The sequence below is a fragment of the Anoplopoma fimbria genome, chromosome 7 (genome assembly GCF_027596085.1).
Source record: "Anoplopoma fimbria isolate UVic2021 breed Golden Eagle Sablefish chromosome 7, Afim_UVic_2022, whole genome shotgun sequence".
Lineage (NCBI taxonomy): Eukaryota > Metazoa > Chordata > Actinopteri > Perciformes > Anoplopomatidae > Anoplopoma > Anoplopoma fimbria.
Genome location: NC_072455.1, coordinates 5,404,677 through 5,424,149, shown reverse-complemented (window position 1 = coordinate 5,424,149; position 19,473 = coordinate 5,404,677). Strand labels below are relative to the sequence as shown.

Here is a 19,473-nt window from a genome sequence, read left to right as displayed (position 1 = left end):
CAGTTACATTGGAAATGTAATATGAACCTTTGATTAAAGCAGATACGGGCTTCCAAAATTATTTTCAATAAAAATCATTCACACACAATATTAAACTAGTATATGAAAAAAAAAAAAAGTATCTAAGTTAACAAATAAGTCCATATAGCTCAAGAGTAAAACAATGAAGAAGAAAAGAAACACAAATGTCTGTTGCTTTTAATTTTATTTCTTAGTGCAGACATATTTTTGCACGATTCTCTCTGGTTAATTTGTCAATCTATAGGTATTAGGATTAAAGAAGATGACAGAAATAAAAATATGAACACTTCTCAAACAACTTCTCCAGGGAGGAGTAGGGGACATCCCTGAACTTTTGTCCCCAGCAGAGAAGCACCGGACGTGGACTAGGATTTACTCCTCTTCAGCTTGCGTCAGCTGGATCAACCCCCTCAAGTCTCAGCCAGGACCAGCATTCGTCCATTATCTCCTCCAGGAAGATGATGCACAGTGAGAGCGCCCCCTGCAGCCAGAACTAAAACAGTTTATCTGTTGGCTACCATATCTGACCCGTGTAGATGAAGCAGAGTATGATGCCCAGAAATGATTGGAACTTTACTTGAGTATTCCTCTTTTATGCTTCTTTTAAGGAGTTTTTGTTGAATCTGCACGATTTTTGTCTTCGATGTCGAGCATTAAGAAAAAGTGTACAGAAATAGACAATCTTCTCGCTGATTGTCTCGTCTTCTTGTGTAGGTCATATAAAGACATTAGAATTTAATTAAAACCGTTTCCACCATTATCATCATCTGTCACTGATGTTTATACGAACACCTCCCTCTTGCATTTAACCACTAACCTCTTCTCTGGAGTCTTTATGCTTTCTCGCCTAGCAGGTTTTCATGGAACGTGGTTTCAACTGGACCATGTTGATGCCCGACACCCACTGCTACTTTTCTTATCATTCTATTACATCCACTGCTGCTGTTTATTAGTAGTAGAAATCAATTTTCTATTATTATTTCTGCTATTATTGGTGCTACTACTGCTATTACTGCTATTACTGCTCTCATATGTATGATTTCTGTCACAGGGATGGACTATGTTGTAACTATGTACACATGACATCTGTTGCACATTTGGACATCCTGTTGCTCACCCTGAGGTTCCTTTCCCTTTTTTTTTTACTGTGTTTTTTTTCCTTATCCAATGCAAGGGTCCAAGGAGAGAGGCTGTTGTATGTTGCAAGTTGTAAAGCCCTCTGAGGCAAATTTGTGGTATTCAAATAAAATTGATCGCCAAGCTCTTCTTTAGCTCTGTGGCTGGAGGAGGTCACGACCTTCCATTACCCCTTCCTTCCTCAAAACTTCAGCCCAAAATCCCAAACTTTTGTTTTAAGACCAAATCTACATCAGGGATTTGACTGGCAGCTGCCGGGACACATCTGTGAGCTTGGAAAGAGTTTCCTTGCAGTGGAAAAATGCAATCCAGGAGTTGTTCTTCCTCCTAAAGGTTATGTAAGTGAGTAAAGAGGATGTCATAGTGTGAGGGAAGGATGCAAGAGAAGAGATCTGGGTCCGTATTGAGAGTTGAAAAGGGTTTGTGAAGAGCGTTAAATTCTTTAAAGTCTGCTTGATTGATTCTGTATCTGCGTCATCATGTTTCTGGTTTTGGTGGAGAGTTCCTTTGCACCCAACATCACCCTAATCTGTTTTTACTTCCTCCATCTCTAACCCCTCCTTCTTTTTTTTGGTTTCTCTCCATATTGTGTCGCTGTACCCACACGCCACGATTGCAGACGACCACACGTTTCCTGTCAGAGTGCTAAAAAGGGAAAGCCGAGATAAAAGAAAACAGTGACAGTAGGGAGGAACAGTGTGAACACTGCATTCTTGGAAATGTCACATACATAGTCATTGCACTTATTTACTTTGTCATCAGACCCACATACATCGGCCTTGTGAACCCTGAGGTGTCTTATTTATTATGCTCTCTTAACGTGACCTCACCTACAAAGTGAACTGCAAGCAATGTCATTAGGACGGACGCTCCCAAGTTCACGGAGGTTACGAGCGAGTCAGCCTCCTTTCTTTGGAGGTTACGAGCGAGTCAGCCTCCTTTCCTTTTCTCTGGAAGAGAATGTTTCCATACACAAACGTCTCTCTGTTGCACAACCATTGATTATCTGAATGGCCTCATACTGCACAGACGTAAATATGTGAAGAATTCTATCGAATTTTGATATGTAGCTTGACACACCAGCATCACACGGTAATTATTTTAAGTGGAGTCTTCACTTTTTACAAATGATTAAGATCCCAAGACTGCGTAGACACCTACCTTAGTGATTCCTCCAGCAGCGTGGGCGGAACAAGTGACTTTGACCAAGGCACAATGGCTTTGTGAACATGTAGAGTGCAGGTTTAATAATAGCTGGGTGATATGACGAATACACTGCAAGAAGTTTCTTTCCTAAGTCAGTGTGGAGTCTTAAAAGCCTTTCCTTCTTAGACCAAAGGGGGAAAAAAGGTTGACATAACTATCTTTTTTTGTGAATATTAAAAATGAAAGGGGCTACCTTTTTTCATATATATATATATAAATATAATTCCGTTTTTCAAATTGTAAGGCAGAATATTTATACTTATTTTTTTGAAGTGTCAATAACAACAACCCAATAACTGTTGTTTCTAAGTAGTACACATATTTTAAAGCAGAAAAACAGCGTGTGTGGATGTTAGGAGCCAAGTCTTTTTTTGTACCTCACTAGCTGTATGTTTTTAAAATGAGACAATTATTAGCTAGTTTTTGAATAGATATTGATTGACATTGTGAGAATGTCTTTAGAGGGACATTTGACTGATGAAAAGTCCACGCTGAAGAGTTGGAGAAGGTAAGAAACAGAACAAAATAGTTTTATTATATTTAATACTTCTTCTACATCTAGTGAAAGCAGAGGAGGACCTGGAGTTTCCAGGTTGATGTATACACATTAAGAGGTCATCTTTGGTCAACAATTTTGAGAGAGCGTAGGTTGAGTCAGGAAATCCTCATCTCAGCTGTTGCCTCATCTCAGGGCAATTGAAAATATGTTCTGTCATTCAGGAATGTTGTTGTATTCAAAAAAAATAGGGATAATATTGTTTTATAGTTCTTTTTAAATTTTACAAATTATTTTAAAATAAATATCTTGGAAAAAATAGGAATAAAATATTATTATTTATTATTTGCCAGAATAAGTGAAAATGACATGTTTTGAAGAGAAATCCCAGGATAAATGATGAATAAAACATTGTAAAAATGTTCATCTTCATGTCGTCTAAATGTTGCAGAGTTGAATAGGTCAACAATGTGATATTTTAGCAGTGCGCTTATTTTAGCAGTGCGCAAAGACTGTGTTTTTTATGGGCTTTGGGTTTATAGTAAATAGTACAAAACTAAAGTTTCTATCTTTAACCGCCCACTTGCCCTTCTGTTTACTACAAACTCTGCTGTTGCTGCTGCTGGAAACATGAAAACACATTCCCTGAGATTTATTTTCTCAGAAAACAGCTACCAGAATCTAGATAAGGAAAACATAAAATATGAGATTACCTGGGAATGCGTTGGAAAAAATATAATTATATAATGTATAGGACACTGTTGAATGTTTTTATCACTCTAACATGTTATGTCTATTCTGCAATGTGAACGATTATGCAAAGATGAGTGTGTGTGTGTGAACCAATTTGTTTGAAGGTTTGTTTCAAGACGAAAATATTTTATCTTTACCTGAAGATGAGTCATGCTTTAATTCAAATACCAGAATTTCTGGCATGAACTAAAATGACAAGTAAAACAAATTGATCTTTTGTTATATTATCTTCCATTTCTTTTAGTGTACACAATGATTGTGTGTGTGTGTGGGGAAGGGAGGAAGCTGAGATAAGATGGGAGGGGATGTCCCCTCTGTGAAGGTATAAATATAAAGAGTCGCAGTGTGAAATGAAAGGAACATATTTCATCCATTGGCAACAGTTTATTCGTCTGGAATAGAAATAACCTGGGTGAGTACTGTAGACTTGTTTTCATCTAAATACTATACTAATTAAATGTTTTTATATGATAATTTAAAGGCTAATCATATTTAACATTTTTGTTATGATTTGATACATTTTAGGTTATACTGTGAGCTTATTACTTTTCTTTCACTGTTTGACTTCCCACTCATCTATGCATGCAAAGGCATTTAATTAGATCAACAGAAACCAGATGCTAACATATTTAATTAATTTATAGGTTATTACAATATTATGATAAATATATTACATCCTGTTTTTTTGCAACAATCTATAACATTAATGTATATTTGTCTCACTGGAAGGAAACAATGTTTATATTATTTAACCTGCACAAACTATTTCATGATCTTTTGTCAAATGTTTGTTTCACAGATTATAAAAAACTTGCACATTCCCAATTCTTTATGCAGGTGGATCATAGATGAGCTCAGTATCTGGTAGAAAAGAGAACACCCACATACTGCCGTGCATTCAAGACTTACAGTATACTTAATCAGTAATTAGTCAAACGAGAAATAGTTAATTTAACAGTATGAAATGCATCAGTGAAATAAAACAGGGTTACAGTGGAGAATTTTAGAGTGTATTTGAAGCTGCGCCATTTTTTTACGAAAGAGGAGCTCCAACAATTTAAACATAAGAGTCTGTTTAATTTTCCTGTTGCATATATAAAAATTATTCTTTAAAGCTCTTTGTTGCTCCACAGGGAGCAGCGCAAAGTCTGAAATATTGCCTCAATTGATGTCGCACGAGTCAGTGTTGTTTGAGATTGAAGACTACAAGATTTAAAACAAACTAAAAACTAACACAGGACTCTCACCCAACAGACTGCTGTTTGTGTCCTGCCAGCTACATAACAAGCTGATTTATTTAAAGTAACACAAAGAAGTTATTTTAACCCAAACTACAATATTTTCCTAGACCTAACCAAGTATTTTGGTTGCAAAAATAAACCTAAAATCTATTTTAAAAAAGACACTGCATGTTACGAGTCAAAACTGACATGCCGCCAACGACACACAATTGATGCAAGAGGGGCACCTAGAGGGAGCTAGTTTGAAGATCAGGGTCACTGATGAGTTATGGGTATTAATGTGTTTTTAAAAATACAATGAATGCAGATGGATTTGCAAAACAAGAACAAAAGCAAATTGACCCACAGGCCTACTTTTTCTTTACATCTAGTGAGTTACAGAGGGACCCCAAATAACTTTAGACTTTTGCGTTACCGATGCCAGTCCTGTCAAGATTTAACTTAAACAACCCTAGTTGAGTCCAAACTGAGACAAACTTGGTCAATGCTGGGACCATCATTTCTGTTAAAACAAGCTTTTTCATAATTTATTTATTGTATTGTCAGGACTTTTTTATCCATTCTGTTACACAGGAATTAGTGAGACTTGCCGATGGGGCAGTTCACATCCAAACCTGACGAGTTGGTCCCTGGTGTCCTCTCTCATGTTCGCTTCTCAACCAATGAGGAAGGACCTCCCAGGTACAGTTCACATCATTTTGACCCCGGTAGCCAGCAACAAAATGGTAACCTCCAACTTCCTCCAACCATCGTTGTCTCGGACACAGATTCAAGGTTTGTGATTTATGTTGCTAGTGTCCATTTTCACTTTCTTTTAAGTTTTTCTTTAAATTAGGGCCCACCTTGGCAACACTGGGATATCCTTTATTCCATATTCAATAGTTATCATTTTAGTTTTAAACACAAAAATGATAAATTAATTAATTAATGACCTTTATAGTTTTTACTGACCCCAGAACGTTTTACTAAAACCATATAGAAAGTATTGATGTAGTATTCTTTTGGGATGGCTGTGGCTGATGGGGTATAGTGGATCGTGCTATAAAGGTTGGCCGCTCAATCTCCGGCTCCTACAGTCACATGGCAATAATTTGGCAGCATCTAGCAGCATCTAGTGGATATTAAAGGGACTGCAGCTCATGACAATTTCAACTTACCTTCAACATTTTCTGCAATATTCACAATTTGCTCTTATTTTTAGTGTTTGTTTTTAAAATAACACCTCCTATCCAACAGTGCATCAGAGCACCAGGGCTCCAGGATAGAGCTGCGCCGATCTTCCGTCTACAGCACGTTAGACCTGGTGCCACAGCTGGAGCATTATGCCAGCTCATTGACAAACCGTCAGATGAGGAGCCGTCCATCTCTTGAGGTTCTACGCCGGTCATTTGAGGCAAGTCTTCAACCTCCCATCTCCCAGCAACGTGCATCCTCTAACTTAGCGGACCATTGCCGTGAATACATTTCCACTCACACTACCTTTATCATTAGGCTTTTTAAAACAGTTTTTCTTCATATAAAATGTATGTTTCTCAGGAGTCCGAGGCGGATATAGAGGTCGCAGCTGCAGATTCAGGAGACGGCAGTGCTCCAGACGGTGGAAATGAAGGATCACAAGCTAAGGAGAAGGCTCCTGTTAGATTTGGCTGGGTGACTGGAGTCATGGTGAGCAAACTTGTATTTGAGTGTAGTCTACAGGACACTTGATTATATGAAACAATCTGAACAAATATGTTACTGAGCTGTTTTCATTGAACTTCTGTCACAGGTTCGTTGCATGCTGAATATTTGGGGAGTCATCCTGTTCCTCCGTCTCTCGTGGATCACATCTCAGGCCGGCATTTGTGAGTTCATTCATCCCTCCATACATTAGTCCCTTTCAATCCTCTGTTCCGTGACTCGATTGCGTCACTCTCGCCCTCTTATATTACTTTAATTGATTTACCTTTTATGCATTATTTTGCAAGAGAATATTGTGTAGAGTTTTATCTCAGGTGCATGGTAAAAGGTAAAGGTAAAGGATAATTCCATGAAAGTAGTATTTAAATCTCCATCATACTGACATTGTTTTTTTTTTCTGTAGTCAGTGATGACTATAGTTTCTTCAGAACCTCTTGCATGTGCATTACCTCCAGTATTTGTTTCACCCATAATAAAACGCTACAATCAATAGACATGGGTGGATTATGAAACGGGCCTACAGGGCACATGCCCAAAGTGTCAGGGGCCCCCCTGGCCTTTACCTACAAAATGTAAATCAAAGACACAACTACTAACCAGGAAGTGAATAAAAGTGAGCACAAAAACACATAAAAAAGTACAGAGACCAAAACAATAAAATAAAAAAAAAACACAAAGAGACTCACAACGGCTATATAAATCGGTGAAACAACCACAAAAAGACACAAAATGTCGACAAAGAGACAAAACAACAACAAAAAGTGGCTAAAAAACTATAAAGTATAGAGTCCTATCAAAGCTTACATACTTACTGTTTAATGGTAATTCCATGTCATGCAATATCTAAAGCTGATAAAGATGAGAAGGTGCATGCATGTATAGTACATCCCTCTGGTCATGCAGAGACAAAAACAAAGAAACAGGTCTTTCTCTGGCAAAGATGAAGAAACATGCCATGAAACTTAAAACCTGATAGTAATGTTAAAAAACTATTTTTTTCTCATCTCAGTGTTGACCTGGCTTATAATCCTGATGTCTGTGATGGTGACCTCAGTAACCGCTCTCTCCATCTCTGCCATCGCCACCAACGGGAGGGTGATCTCAGGTCAGTCACTTGCTGCGTCTCAAAGTCTGGGCAAAGTTTGATAACATCATACATAAGGATGCTTGCAGGGATGTATTGGTTTTATCCAGTGTATGAAAATTTGTTCATGGGCTAGATGTGTGATGCACTTTGATTTTTCACAATTAAAAATAACTGATTGGCCCTTTTTAAGAACGGAAACTTGTATAACAGATTGAAGAAAAAGGAATGAAATGAATATGTAAATTTATAACATAATCATTTTCTTATAAACTTGACTCAGTGTAACTCTTTATTGATTTAACATAATTTTCAGGTGGGGCGTATTTCATGATCTCCCGCTCTCTGGGCCCTGAAATTGGTGGTCCAATTGGGGTAGTGTTTTCCTTTGCCAACGCCCTGGCCTGTGCACTCAACACCGTTGGCTTTGCAGAGGTGGTCCGTGATTTATTGCAGGTAACTAAGGCTCTAAAAATCGATGCAGAATAGATCATTTTACATAACCATTGAGAATACAGATACTTGACAAGGCGAGAATCCCCGATGACATAAAACATGACACGTTTGTTATGTTTTCAGTTTACCATTTGAGCTCTCTACTGAGCTAGAAACATATCACATAGCTTTCTTACTCGCCATCTTCTGTCTTTTCGGTTCCGCCATATTTACCTTATCACCTAAGGTAAACTTTTTCATTTACTAGTAATCAATGTATGTCAAGTTAGATGTTTGAAATTGCAGCAACATCATGTGTTCAATCTAAGAGGTGCAATGTACGTATAGTGACAATTTATTTTAAATAATTCACAGCATGCCAATTAGAAACATCCAGTGGGCCTTAGTTGGACCACGAGTCGTAGTTTGGCCACCATTGTCTGGGAGTACTTGACAACCTGAAATTAACAAATGAGTATTGTAAATTGAGCATGAACTCAAAAACATTTTAAGTGATATGCAAATTCCCACCCAGAACTGAATTAACTCATGTTTTTTTTACTTGTGTTTGTGTGAATAATTTGGTTGTTTTAATGTAGGAGTTTGGTGTTGTCATGGTCGATTCAATCAATGACGTCCGTATTGTGGGCGTGATCACGGTGACTGTTCTTCTGCTTATTTCTTTGGCTGGAATGGAGTGGGAGTCCAAGGTGAGCACCTCCTGACACATCTCACTTTATTAACTGACTACCTTTTACTCATATGTTTTTCCTTTTATCTTCTCTCTCATTTGTCTCTATCTCTCAGACCCAGATTTTGTTCTTCATAGTTCTCTTGGTTTCGTTTGCTAACTACTTGGTGGGCACATTTTTACCCCAAAATCAAGAGAAACAAGCCCTGGGCATCTTTGGATACCGTGGTATGTTCAGGCTTCTTGGGGCAGACTGCCTTTTAATACATCATGTCATCATACGTTTTAGAGTGTATGTACTTTATGTTTATCAGAGAACAGAAGAGTGTTTTTTGTTGCTTGTCACCAGGTGATATCCTCCTATCGAACCTGAAACCAGACTGGAGAGGACCTGAGGGTAACTTTTTCCAGATGTTTGCCATTTTCTTCCCTTCTGCCATTGGCATCCTGTCTGGGGCAAACATCTCTGGAGACCTCAAAGTATGAAGAGAAAAAATGCAGATACTTTTGACATCAAAACCACCAACGAGAAATAAAATAATGTTGACCTCTGTATGGTTTCCTTTTGCAGGACCCTGCTACTGCCATCCCCAAAGGCACCCTCATGGCCATTTTCTGGACTACAGTCAGCCATTTAATTATCCCTGTAACTCTTGGTAAGCTACTCATTCAACATGCTTTCATTTTGAATTGGTTTGCTTCTCATTTGATTGATTTAATTTTCTGAAATGGTGGGGATTTTTTGAGGTCCTAGGTAGTTTGGGAGGAGAGATGGAAGACATGGTACCTGAGGATTTAACACTCAAATAAAGGGCAGTGTCATCGGGGTACTGCATGATCTTGGTTGTGTAAATGGGCTTTAAATCGGTTTACTAGGAACCTTGAGACCAATTAAAACATCTAGTTTGTACTTGTGAACCAGTTTTATCCACTTATACTGGGAGCTACATTTTTTGTCAGATTCTGAATTTGCTAATGATGCAGTGCAACTGTCAAGCACTTTCTTTGTTGGTTTGTAGCCTAAAAAGAATCATCCAAGATGTGAGAAAGCTATATTTATCATTGGAGTGGTGAAAATAGTCCTTTTTTGGCAGCCATCTCGTCTTGGATGTTTTCAGACACAAAACAATACAGGTGTCAAGTTATACATCTGAAATATAACATTACAACAGGACTATAATGTTGACATCTTCATCCTCCTCCAGGGGCATGTGTGTTGCGGGATGCCTCTGGTAATTTGAGTGACATTCTGACTGGAAACATCACAGACGGCTGTGTGGGTCTGGGATGTAGCCTGGGCTGGAACTTCACAGAGTGCATCCAGTCACAATCTTGTGAATATGGTCTGGCCAACAATTCAAAGGTATCATTCAATCCAGAATTCTTATCAAGGAATACAAATATAAATATAACTTTTGTTATAACAATTTAAATCCAATGATCTGGTTTTACACTGGCTTTGCAAAATAGGCCAGTTTTCAATTTCTGTTCTCATACTGTTATGTATAATATGCTAAAGTTAATAATCATTCCAATGGTGACTATTCCAACCAGGTACTGGGCCAAGTTTCAGGTTTCTACTACCTCATCACTGCTGGTGTCTTTGCAGCCAGCTTGTCGTCTGCCCTCGGCTTCCTCGTCTCCGCCCCTAAAGTCTTTCAGGTGAGAAGCCAGGCTTCTTTCTAAACTGTACTTTTACTAACAAAAATATACGATTCTGTAATCGAAGATAGCAATGAACCAATAATTAATAATCAATTAGCTTTGATAAGGAGGAGAGTTGCCCATGTCTGCTGATAAAGCTGTGTTTTAAACATGGTTAATGCAAAGTCTAATCTATGGATACGTACATATATTAAAATGTCATATTCATGTAGCTGCTCCTGTAACTAACTGACTGTAAAAGTTATCTCCCAAAACATGCAGGACATTTATGAAAACTTTAGTTTAATTTAAAAACAGCCCTTTAATTGCTTCATATCTATGCTAACACATGTGTACATGTAGTAAAATGTAACAAGTTGCACATATTAATGAGCTTATGTTTTCTGCCTTATCTGACAGTGTCTATGCAGAGACAATATTTACCCGTACATTGGATTCTTTGCAAAGGGTTATGGGAAAAATGAGGAGCCACTCCGGGCCTATTTACTCTGCTACATCATCGCTGTGGCTTTCATTCTCATTGGTGGGTGTGATCTAATACTGGCACTTTTTTGTCACAGTTTTTATCAATTCACATATTTGTTTATATATGCCAATAAAGTGTATTTAAATAGGGAGACATTTCATGAGGTTGATTACCTTCATCTAGCTCTGGATGTGTAATGCGTCTTTGATTTATCTCTCCTTCATCGTCACAGCTGAGCTGAACACCATTGCAGCCCTGATCTCCAACTTCTTCCTGTGTTCCTACAGCCTCATCAACTTCAGCTGCTTTCACGCGTCAATCACCAACTCTCCCGGTGAGTTACCTGTTGGTGATCGCCTTCCAAAATGACCTACGTCAACTGTCCAGCCGCCCGCTATGGCAAAGATTTAGGTTATGGAAACATTGTGGTCATGGTTAAAGACACCAAATCGACTATCTACAGGAAGCGAGAAATAAAAAATCAGCCGGCACAGTCCAATACTTTGCGAATAATCCATGCCCTCCAGCCTCCTTCATAAGAGGCTTTCCCTTTGTGTTCCAATACCCTTACTACAACATTTTTAGCATGCAAGAAAAAGTTTTGGTTTATCCCAGTCAAATGCAGAATGCCAAAAAAAAACAGGATGTCCCACTTTATCCGGTCGCAATTTGCAGCATGAAAACTAGCATGCATGCTTTTATCCCTATTCTGATCTACAACCGACAACAGACTGATGAGAGCTCACTGAAATTCTGAAATGGAATGACAAAGTAGTATGTCCCACTTGAATGCATACTGCATGCAATCATACGTACTCTGTAGGGGAAGCAGCAGTAAGTACTAAAAGTAAAAAATGAAGAGTATGCGATTTGGAATGCAAGCTAATCTTGCAATGCCATTATGTAATACAGATTGAGAAACAGCTCTACCTGTATGTCAAACTAGGACAGTAAAGCATAAAAAAATTCTCCCCTCCTTGCACAGTGAAATATAAAAAAGAATTTTCAACATGTGTTTTTTCAAAGCAAAGTCATTAAATGACAAGAGACATCCATTTTTGTTTCTGGCTGCCATATTGGACAGAGGTGTGGCCGTGTAAGAGTTCCCCTTACGCCACTTGAAAGTCATATTTAATATTGTTGCCCCCCTTTTAGGTTGGAGGCCGTCTTTTCACTACTACAGTAAATGGACGGCTTTGTTTGGAGCTGTGGTCTCTGTGGTGCTGATGTTCCTGTTTACCTGGTGGGCTGCTCTCATCACCTTCTGCATCATCTTCTTCCTCTTTGGATACGTCAACTACAACAAGCCCAGTAAGTTCCAAAAATAGACTGTATGTTTTGAAATGCAACAACCGGTCTCTGCTCTTCCAAAAGCCACCTCACTTGTGTGTGTTTTTCCGTGTCCACAGAGGTAAACTGGGGTTCGTCGGTGCAGGCGGGTACATACAACATGGCGCTGTCATACTCTGTCTCTTTGTCTGGTGTGGAGGATCACGTCAAGAATTTCAGGTGAGTGATATGTCATCCATCAGTAATCCTCCCATCACATGTCAGCATACAGTCTTCTACGTTATTTGTCTAATCCATTTTTTGAACTGGTGTCTGATCTGTGTTCCGTCAGACCGCAATGTCTCGTCCTGACTGGGCCACCAAACCAGAGGCCGGCACTGGTGGACTTTGTGGGCTCCTTCACCAAACACATAAGCCTCATGATCTGTGGAGACATAATCATGGTCAGTCGTTCAATCTCAACTGTTTTGTTCCTCCAAATAAAGGAAAATAATAGAGATGATTCATATATTTGTGTTTACGAAACTAGCCAATCCTCAAAATCCTTACCGCAGATTTTCATCTAACATGTTTTACTGGTCATGTTGAATTTTTTTTCTTTTTATTAAACCTATTATTATATCATGTAAAGACATTATTGTATTCCCGACTCCTCTAGGAGCAGGACAGGCAGACTCGGCCGCACGATGCCACAGATTGGTTGGTGAAGTGGATGAACAGGAGGAAGGTGCGCTCCTTTTACACACCTTTCACTGCTGACAGCCTCAGAGTTGGAGCTCGACACCTGCTGCAGGTAAAACATCTGCATGTGTTTAAATCTGTGGGAAATAGCCACAGCTTCTCATGTAGGAAGCACATTAACTGAATTTATTCAACTGATCAAGATGACTACAAGTTAGATCATCTCATCCTTTCTTGTCTTATTCCTATTTATACGTCTTCTCATTTGTTTTTTAGGACAATAGGTGCAATGTGTTACAAACACATGATCATCCTGGGAATACCTGCATAATATTTTGTGTATTTTTTGTGTTTTTATTTGTATTTTTTGAACATTGAATATCATTTTTCTTTCTCATTTTACTTTTTTTTTTTTTTTTTTTAAGGCTTCTGGTCTTGGCAAGCTGAAGCCAAACACTCTGGTCCTGGGCTTCAAGACAAACTGGAGGGAAAGTTCACCTGAAAGCATTGAAGATTACATCAACACCATATAGTAACTGCAGTTAAAGAAACATATTTTAAATAAAATAATTTGAATCTCTCTGTTTTACTGGCATTGAAAGATTACACGGCTCCCGACAGTGTTAGGAAATATTGCACCTTTTTAAAAATTCCTTATTGCTAAAATCAAATCCATTCTCTATATGTGCAGTAGGAATCATTTTTATTAATATGCATCAACATTTCCATTTTAATACTCCCATTTTAACTTCCCTCCTCCTCTCTTTTCTCCAGCGATACCTTTGACGCCAACTACTGTTTGTGTATCTTGAGGATGATGGACGGGCTCGACATCTCTGACCAGTTTGATTCTGAAGGTTTCAAATCCAGACTTCATAATCTCTTTGTCTTTATTTTTTCTCTGCATGCTCTCATACAACATACCATATTTGTACAATTATTAACAAAAACGAATGACGAAGAATGTATTGCCTGTCCTCCAGTGAACCAGGGCTTTGAGCCCGATGAATCTGTTGAAAATGACGACCAGCAATCTCCTGAGAGGGAACCTGGTGAGCATATGTACCGTACACATTCGATTTACCTTTTTGGTATTACAGATAAGACATTCCTATGTGATTTAAATGCAGTAACAACAAAGTACACAATCCTTCCTTTCCTCAATTACTCATCAATTTCCTTACTGACATGCTCCATCAGTCGATCACACATACCTGACGTCATAAAGCCACTACATCAACATTTACATTTAGAGATGTACTGTGATGCAGCATGATATTTTAAAGGGGCTATAATCAATGTGTTTTTTAATATATTGCTACATATCAAATGACAATGTGAAAGGTGTCGCTTTTAGTGATAAACCTACAGAGATTCATCCCTTTGGCTTTAGATAAGATAAGATAATCCTTTATTAGTCCCGCAGCGGGGAAATTTGCAGACTTACAACAGCGTAGAGTAAAGTGCACACAAGAGACATAGTAGAAGAAGACAAGCTAAAAATAAAAAATAAAAAATAAAAATAAAAATAAAATAAAACAAGTATTATAAATAAGCAATAAAAAAAAAACAGTAGAAAAAACAACAATAACTGAAATATTATATTTACAGACAGAGAAAAAAACAACAACTATTTTAACTATTTTTAACTTTTTTAACTATTATTGCACAGTGTAATGTGTAATGTATTGCACAGGTTTTTATTGTCATGTTATTATTGTCATGTGGTCATGTGGTCTGCTGGGAGCAGAGTTGGTTGTGCAACCTGAGGGTGCTTTATAGTGAGTTTAAGCTAATTACTTATCAGTTTGGCTGATACTTAACTGTTTTGGTTCACTCTCACGGCTCTCATGGTGTCATTTTCGGCTGCAATGGACACCGATTTTTAGTGAAAAAGAGTTAAAACCTGCTGCGCACCACCTGCTCAGCAACAATTAGCAAACAGCAGATGCTAGAGAGAAGCTGGGGAACATAGTGGAGCATTTAGCAGCTCAGGAAATACACTTTTTGCATATTTTACAATATTTTATAGCATTGGATCATCTCAGAGTGCATTACTGCTTTGTTTTACTACTCAAGGTCATTATGATCAATGCACCCACACCTCACTCTTCCTCCCTTTGCTGTGTACAGTGGATGACAATTCCGACAAAGGCGACAGTGATCAGAACAAGACAGTGTTTCAGAATGACCAGGGGAAGAAGACCATCGACGTCTACTGGATAGCTGACGATGGAGGTTAGATCTGACAAAGAAAGCACAGTAAACTAGTCGACTTGTTGTTAATATGTGTGATAACCTATAATGTTACGATAAAGTTTTAGTAGCTACAATATTGGTCAGTGGACATAAAGAGAGGCCACCTCTGTGTCTGACACTGTGGACTGGACACATACAAAGTATTTCTCCTCTTCTTCTCTTTTAAGGTCTGACTCTGCTGGTTCCTTACCTGCTCGCCAGGAGGAAACGCTGGCACCGCAGTAAGATCAGGGTCTTCATCATAGGAGATGAACAAAACATGGAGCAAGGCCGCAACGAGTAGGTTTTACCTCTTTGGATAAGTGAATAATAATGGAATAATAGTTATAATAATAATAAGTCAACTTTTCCCCACAAGTTTCTAGTGAGCACAAGATAGCTTCCCAACATGATGCATACCATGCTGCTGTGTTTTTTTCCACTTTGCCTGAGCTAAAAAAAGACATTATATAAACATCACAACTCTATATTCAGTCATGTCCTGATGGAAAAGTAAGAGGAAAATTTAGGAAATCAATAAGAATACAATTGACAAGTAATAAGGATTATGATAAACTGTTTTTCCCTATAATAAAATATAACTCCATATCTTGTGTGTGGGATTTTGGAATACATCACCTGTTATTCTGCAGTCCAGTAAGGACTTTTATCTTCACGTATACTATATTTTTAAGTTTCTTTCATGCAGTTTGATTGCGGCAGATTGTAGGCTGATAGATTTCAACGTTTATATTTTAATTTAAAAAAAATCAGATTAGGACACTGTTATCTTACAATATTGATCAGCGTGCGTTGTGTTTCTGGAAGCTGATGTGCTGAGACTTGGACTTTTGTTTCTTTTAGGATGATTGCTCTGCTGAAGAGGTTTCGCTTGGATTTTAACAATGTTACAGTCGTGACGGACAGCGAGAGGCATCCAAACGCCAAAAAGTATGTCCGGAAAAACCTTCTCATTCACTGAAATCTGAACAGTTGAACTGATACAGGAAGGGATCAGTCTAAAACAACATGCTGGCATCTTCACTGTTAAGCTTTATTGTTTTGACTCTAGCACCAAAAACTGGTGCCATTCAAGATGACAATCATGGATTGTTCTGCTAAAAAAATATATAGTTTTATCAAATAAAAATGTTAAAATTAAAAAGAAAAATACAATAATAAAATCCTGCAGTTGTTTGAAATTTCAATACATTTTATCTTTGTCCTTCATCACAGGCTGACTTCTGTCCTTTTGCTCTTTTGCCTCTTCTAAGCCTCAGTAGGTTTGTGGACAGTGTCGCCCCCTTCAGGCTACATGATGAACAGCAGGAAGGCGTCTCAGTTCAGGAACTGAGACAAAGCGCCCCATGGAAAATATCAGACAAAGAATTTGAGGCCTTCAAACTTAAGGTGTGTGTGTGTGGTGTGTGTGTGTGTGTGTGTGTGTGTGTGTGTGTGTGTGTGTGTGTGTGTGTGTGTGTGTGTGTGTGTGTGTGTGTGTGTGTGTGTGTGTGTGTGTGTGTGTGTGTGTGTGTGTGTGTGTGTGTGCATTCATGTCAACAAACATACTGTTGCTGTTTTTGTCATTGGTGACAATATTTTAATATACACTATATTTATATGTACATAATATATGTTTACATAATAGTACTGTCTATTATTTACCTTTTATTTGTTTAACTTTGTTGTCCTTGTTCCTGTGAAAATATGGAGCAATGAAAAAAACAAAGAGTTAAATTCCTTCTGATTCTGATCGGTGTCATCCACGGTTAATAAACTCTGCCAGATGCCTCAAATTAATTTTTCCTTCCTTCACAGTCCGAGAGAAAAGTGAGGCTGAACGAAATCATCCGGAGGAATTCACAACATGCTGCTCTCGTGCTTGTGTGAGTACACAGTTCACATGATCAGTTCAGCTATGACAAGTTATGGAAATATAACGTAAAGGCTCCTCAGATATCCTGCAAAATTGGTAGAAATTAATACAAATAACAGGAAAATTATTAAAACAAAATAAGATGCAATTTAGCATTTATAAGCACTACGTAAACATGTTTTATAGCTTTTATAAAACACTATAATGCAGCTGTGAGCAGATATAAGGACATAAGTCTTTATTAATGTTCGGCATTTGTTACATGGAAGACCTATTTATATGGTCTCCTATATTATCATTCATTAACCGCCCACAGTTATAGTGGTTGAAAGGTACATTAATAAAGAATGATGTGTGCTTACAACTACATTATAGTATGTTATAAACCCTTTTTTATATAAGCTGGATAGGGAGGGTTGAATGCTTTTATTTGTTTATTTCATCAAACCTTTAATTAGCTAGATTTATTCCATTGAGATTTTCAATCTTTTTGACAACGGATACAATTTTCACCATATAAATACATGGACAAACAGCAAATAGCCAAAAGCAATATACAAATGTATGAACAAATCGCATGAGGAAATGGATACCAAACATAGTCTGATGTGCACAGGGATGCAAAACCATACACAAAAAGCCAGCAGACCTTTGGTATTTCCATGGAAGTGTGATTCAGATAAGAGAAAGAGATGGAAACGATAAGGACTCTCTGGGTATCGCTGCAAACCACAGCGGACACTAATTTGACTTTTGACTTTCCCTCCAAACAGTAACTTCATTCTTGTTGTGCAGTTTTGTTATGTTCATGTAAATGTGATGTTTATTTTGTTTTTTTTTATCCAGGAGCCTTCCTGTGCCACACAGAGACTGCACCAGTGCTCTGTACATGGCCTGGCTGGATACTCTGACCTGTGGCCTCCACTGCCCCGCCGTGTTGATACGAGGAAACCAGCAGAACGTGCTCACTTTCTACTGCCAATGAATCCTGACTTACAGGGATGGACATAAGATAAAGCGACACAAACTAGTAAGAAAAAAAACAAAACAGCGGAGGTATTGAAAAAACTCGATAAAATTTGAACATAAAAAGTGTAGAATGTACAGCGCAAGAGCTTTTATAGGCAGTGATGGAATATAAAAGCAATGCAGATACTTGCATTCAGGGTTATTTTCAGGATGTCGATGCCATCTTAGTGGGTCACACCCGGCAACAGCTGGCAGTGGAAGCAAAGAGAGGGAAAAGAGTGGAGGACCCCCTTAGATGCTTAAAGGCCGAAACAGAAAACGACCCGAAACAGAAAACAATACAAGATGCACCCAGACCCAAAGAGAACGACCTTGAACTAAGTAGTACAGTAGTTGTGCAGACTGGTTCTAGTCCTTAAACAGCCAGTATGTGTCGACCTGCAGACTGATCATGTCATGTATGACGCCCTTATGGAAGTATCTGCATTTGCTTCTCTAGCCGTGTATCTGTGTTTTTACTTTAATTTGTCACTCCTCTATGTATAAATAGATACTGTATATATTGTTGCTTTTCATGAAACTTAAAAATGTATGAAATTAAATGAAAGTCTCCGAAAATTAAAAGAAATATATAAATTATTGAAAGAAACTTGAGAATAAGGAATGAACACGAACATAAGATGTTTCCAAAACGAACTCCCTATTTACTATATTATAATGTATATATAAATTTGATATTTGACCCAAAAAAACCTTCCTTGTAGCCTAGATGAACAGTTCATTGAAGGGTATTATCAATATCACTTGTAGAACCCAGGTCGTAGTGTCCAAGTGCTGTTAAGGTTTGAATTGGTGTCCCACAAGGGTCTATTCTTGGTCCTCTTTGTTTTGAGAAATGAGCTTCTCAAAGCATACTTGTTTTTGTAAGATAAGTGTTATTTACTAAGCTTGAGATGATTAGTATAATTGCTAAATAAAAGCATCATAAGTATTATAAGTAAAGTAGTATGTATAATTATTTTAATTAGTGCAGAATTTCTTTTTTCCATGGCGTGGGCACTGCCCGATTTAATGCAACATATCACAATTTATATATGCATAAATGAACAGTCATGCAATAGGACACCTGTCAGTCATGATGCAAGATGGTGATTCATAAGTGCCCAAAATCTGAATTTGAAGTAAACTAGTGAATGTCTACTATGTAGGGAGTAGTGGTGAATAACATGTGTGATGATTTCATACACAGAAATGTTCATTCAGAATATTCTGTTTCATTCAATATTCTCAGAATCCCCTTCCATAATGCAAGTTCTCCTTTAAACATTTTAATTATTTGTATTATTTGTGAAACTATTGAATTCAAATTTGAGACTTAGGAGCCATGTTAACATGTCCTAACAGGGTTAACAGGTGTTATTGATTGGATCACCATCATTCCAGTGAGCCAGCCTGAACAATACAAGGGCCCTGGCCCACCTAAATGCAACAGGGTCATCATTTATTTATTTAATTGCACCCGTGTTTATCCTGTAATGACATGT

General features: G+C 37.9%; 1 protein-coding gene across 1 annotated transcript; it reads left to right on the top strand.

Moving 5' to 3' along the window:
* Positions 1–7,566: 7,566 nt before the first annotated feature.
* Positions 7,567–17,945, top strand: LOC129093016 (solute carrier family 12 member 3-like). Its single transcript, XM_054600879.1, has 23 exons — positions 7,567–7,637; positions 7,966–8,074; positions 8,653–8,763; positions 8,861–8,972; positions 9,094–9,224; positions 9,316–9,400; positions 9,950–10,107; positions 10,299–10,406; positions 10,809–10,932; positions 11,108–11,209; positions 12,031–12,186; positions 12,285–12,384; positions 12,497–12,608; positions 12,824–12,958; positions 13,272–13,378; positions 13,621–13,703; positions 13,830–13,898; positions 14,980–15,084; positions 15,273–15,384; positions 15,949–16,035; positions 16,359–16,494; positions 16,903–16,970; positions 17,807–17,945. Exons 1-23 carry the CDS (start codon positions 7,567–7,569, stop codon positions 17,943–17,945), a joined length of 2,520 nt encoding a protein of 839 aa, XP_054456854.1.
* Positions 17,946–19,473: the final 1,528 nt, after the last annotated feature.

Coding starts and splice junctions, on each gene's coding strand:
- LOC129093016 (XM_054600879.1), top strand. CDS start 7,567: ATGTCTGTGATGGTGACCTCAGTAACCGCTCTCTCCATCTCTGCCATC. Junction 11,210..12,030: donor GTCAATCACCAACTCTCCCG/GTGAGTTACCTG, acceptor CCCCCCTTTTAG/GTTGGAGGCCGTCTTTTCAC. Junction 12,609..12,823: donor TCTGTGGAGACATAATCATG/GTCAGTCGTTCA, acceptor CGACTCCTCTAG/GAGCAGGACAGGCAGACTCG.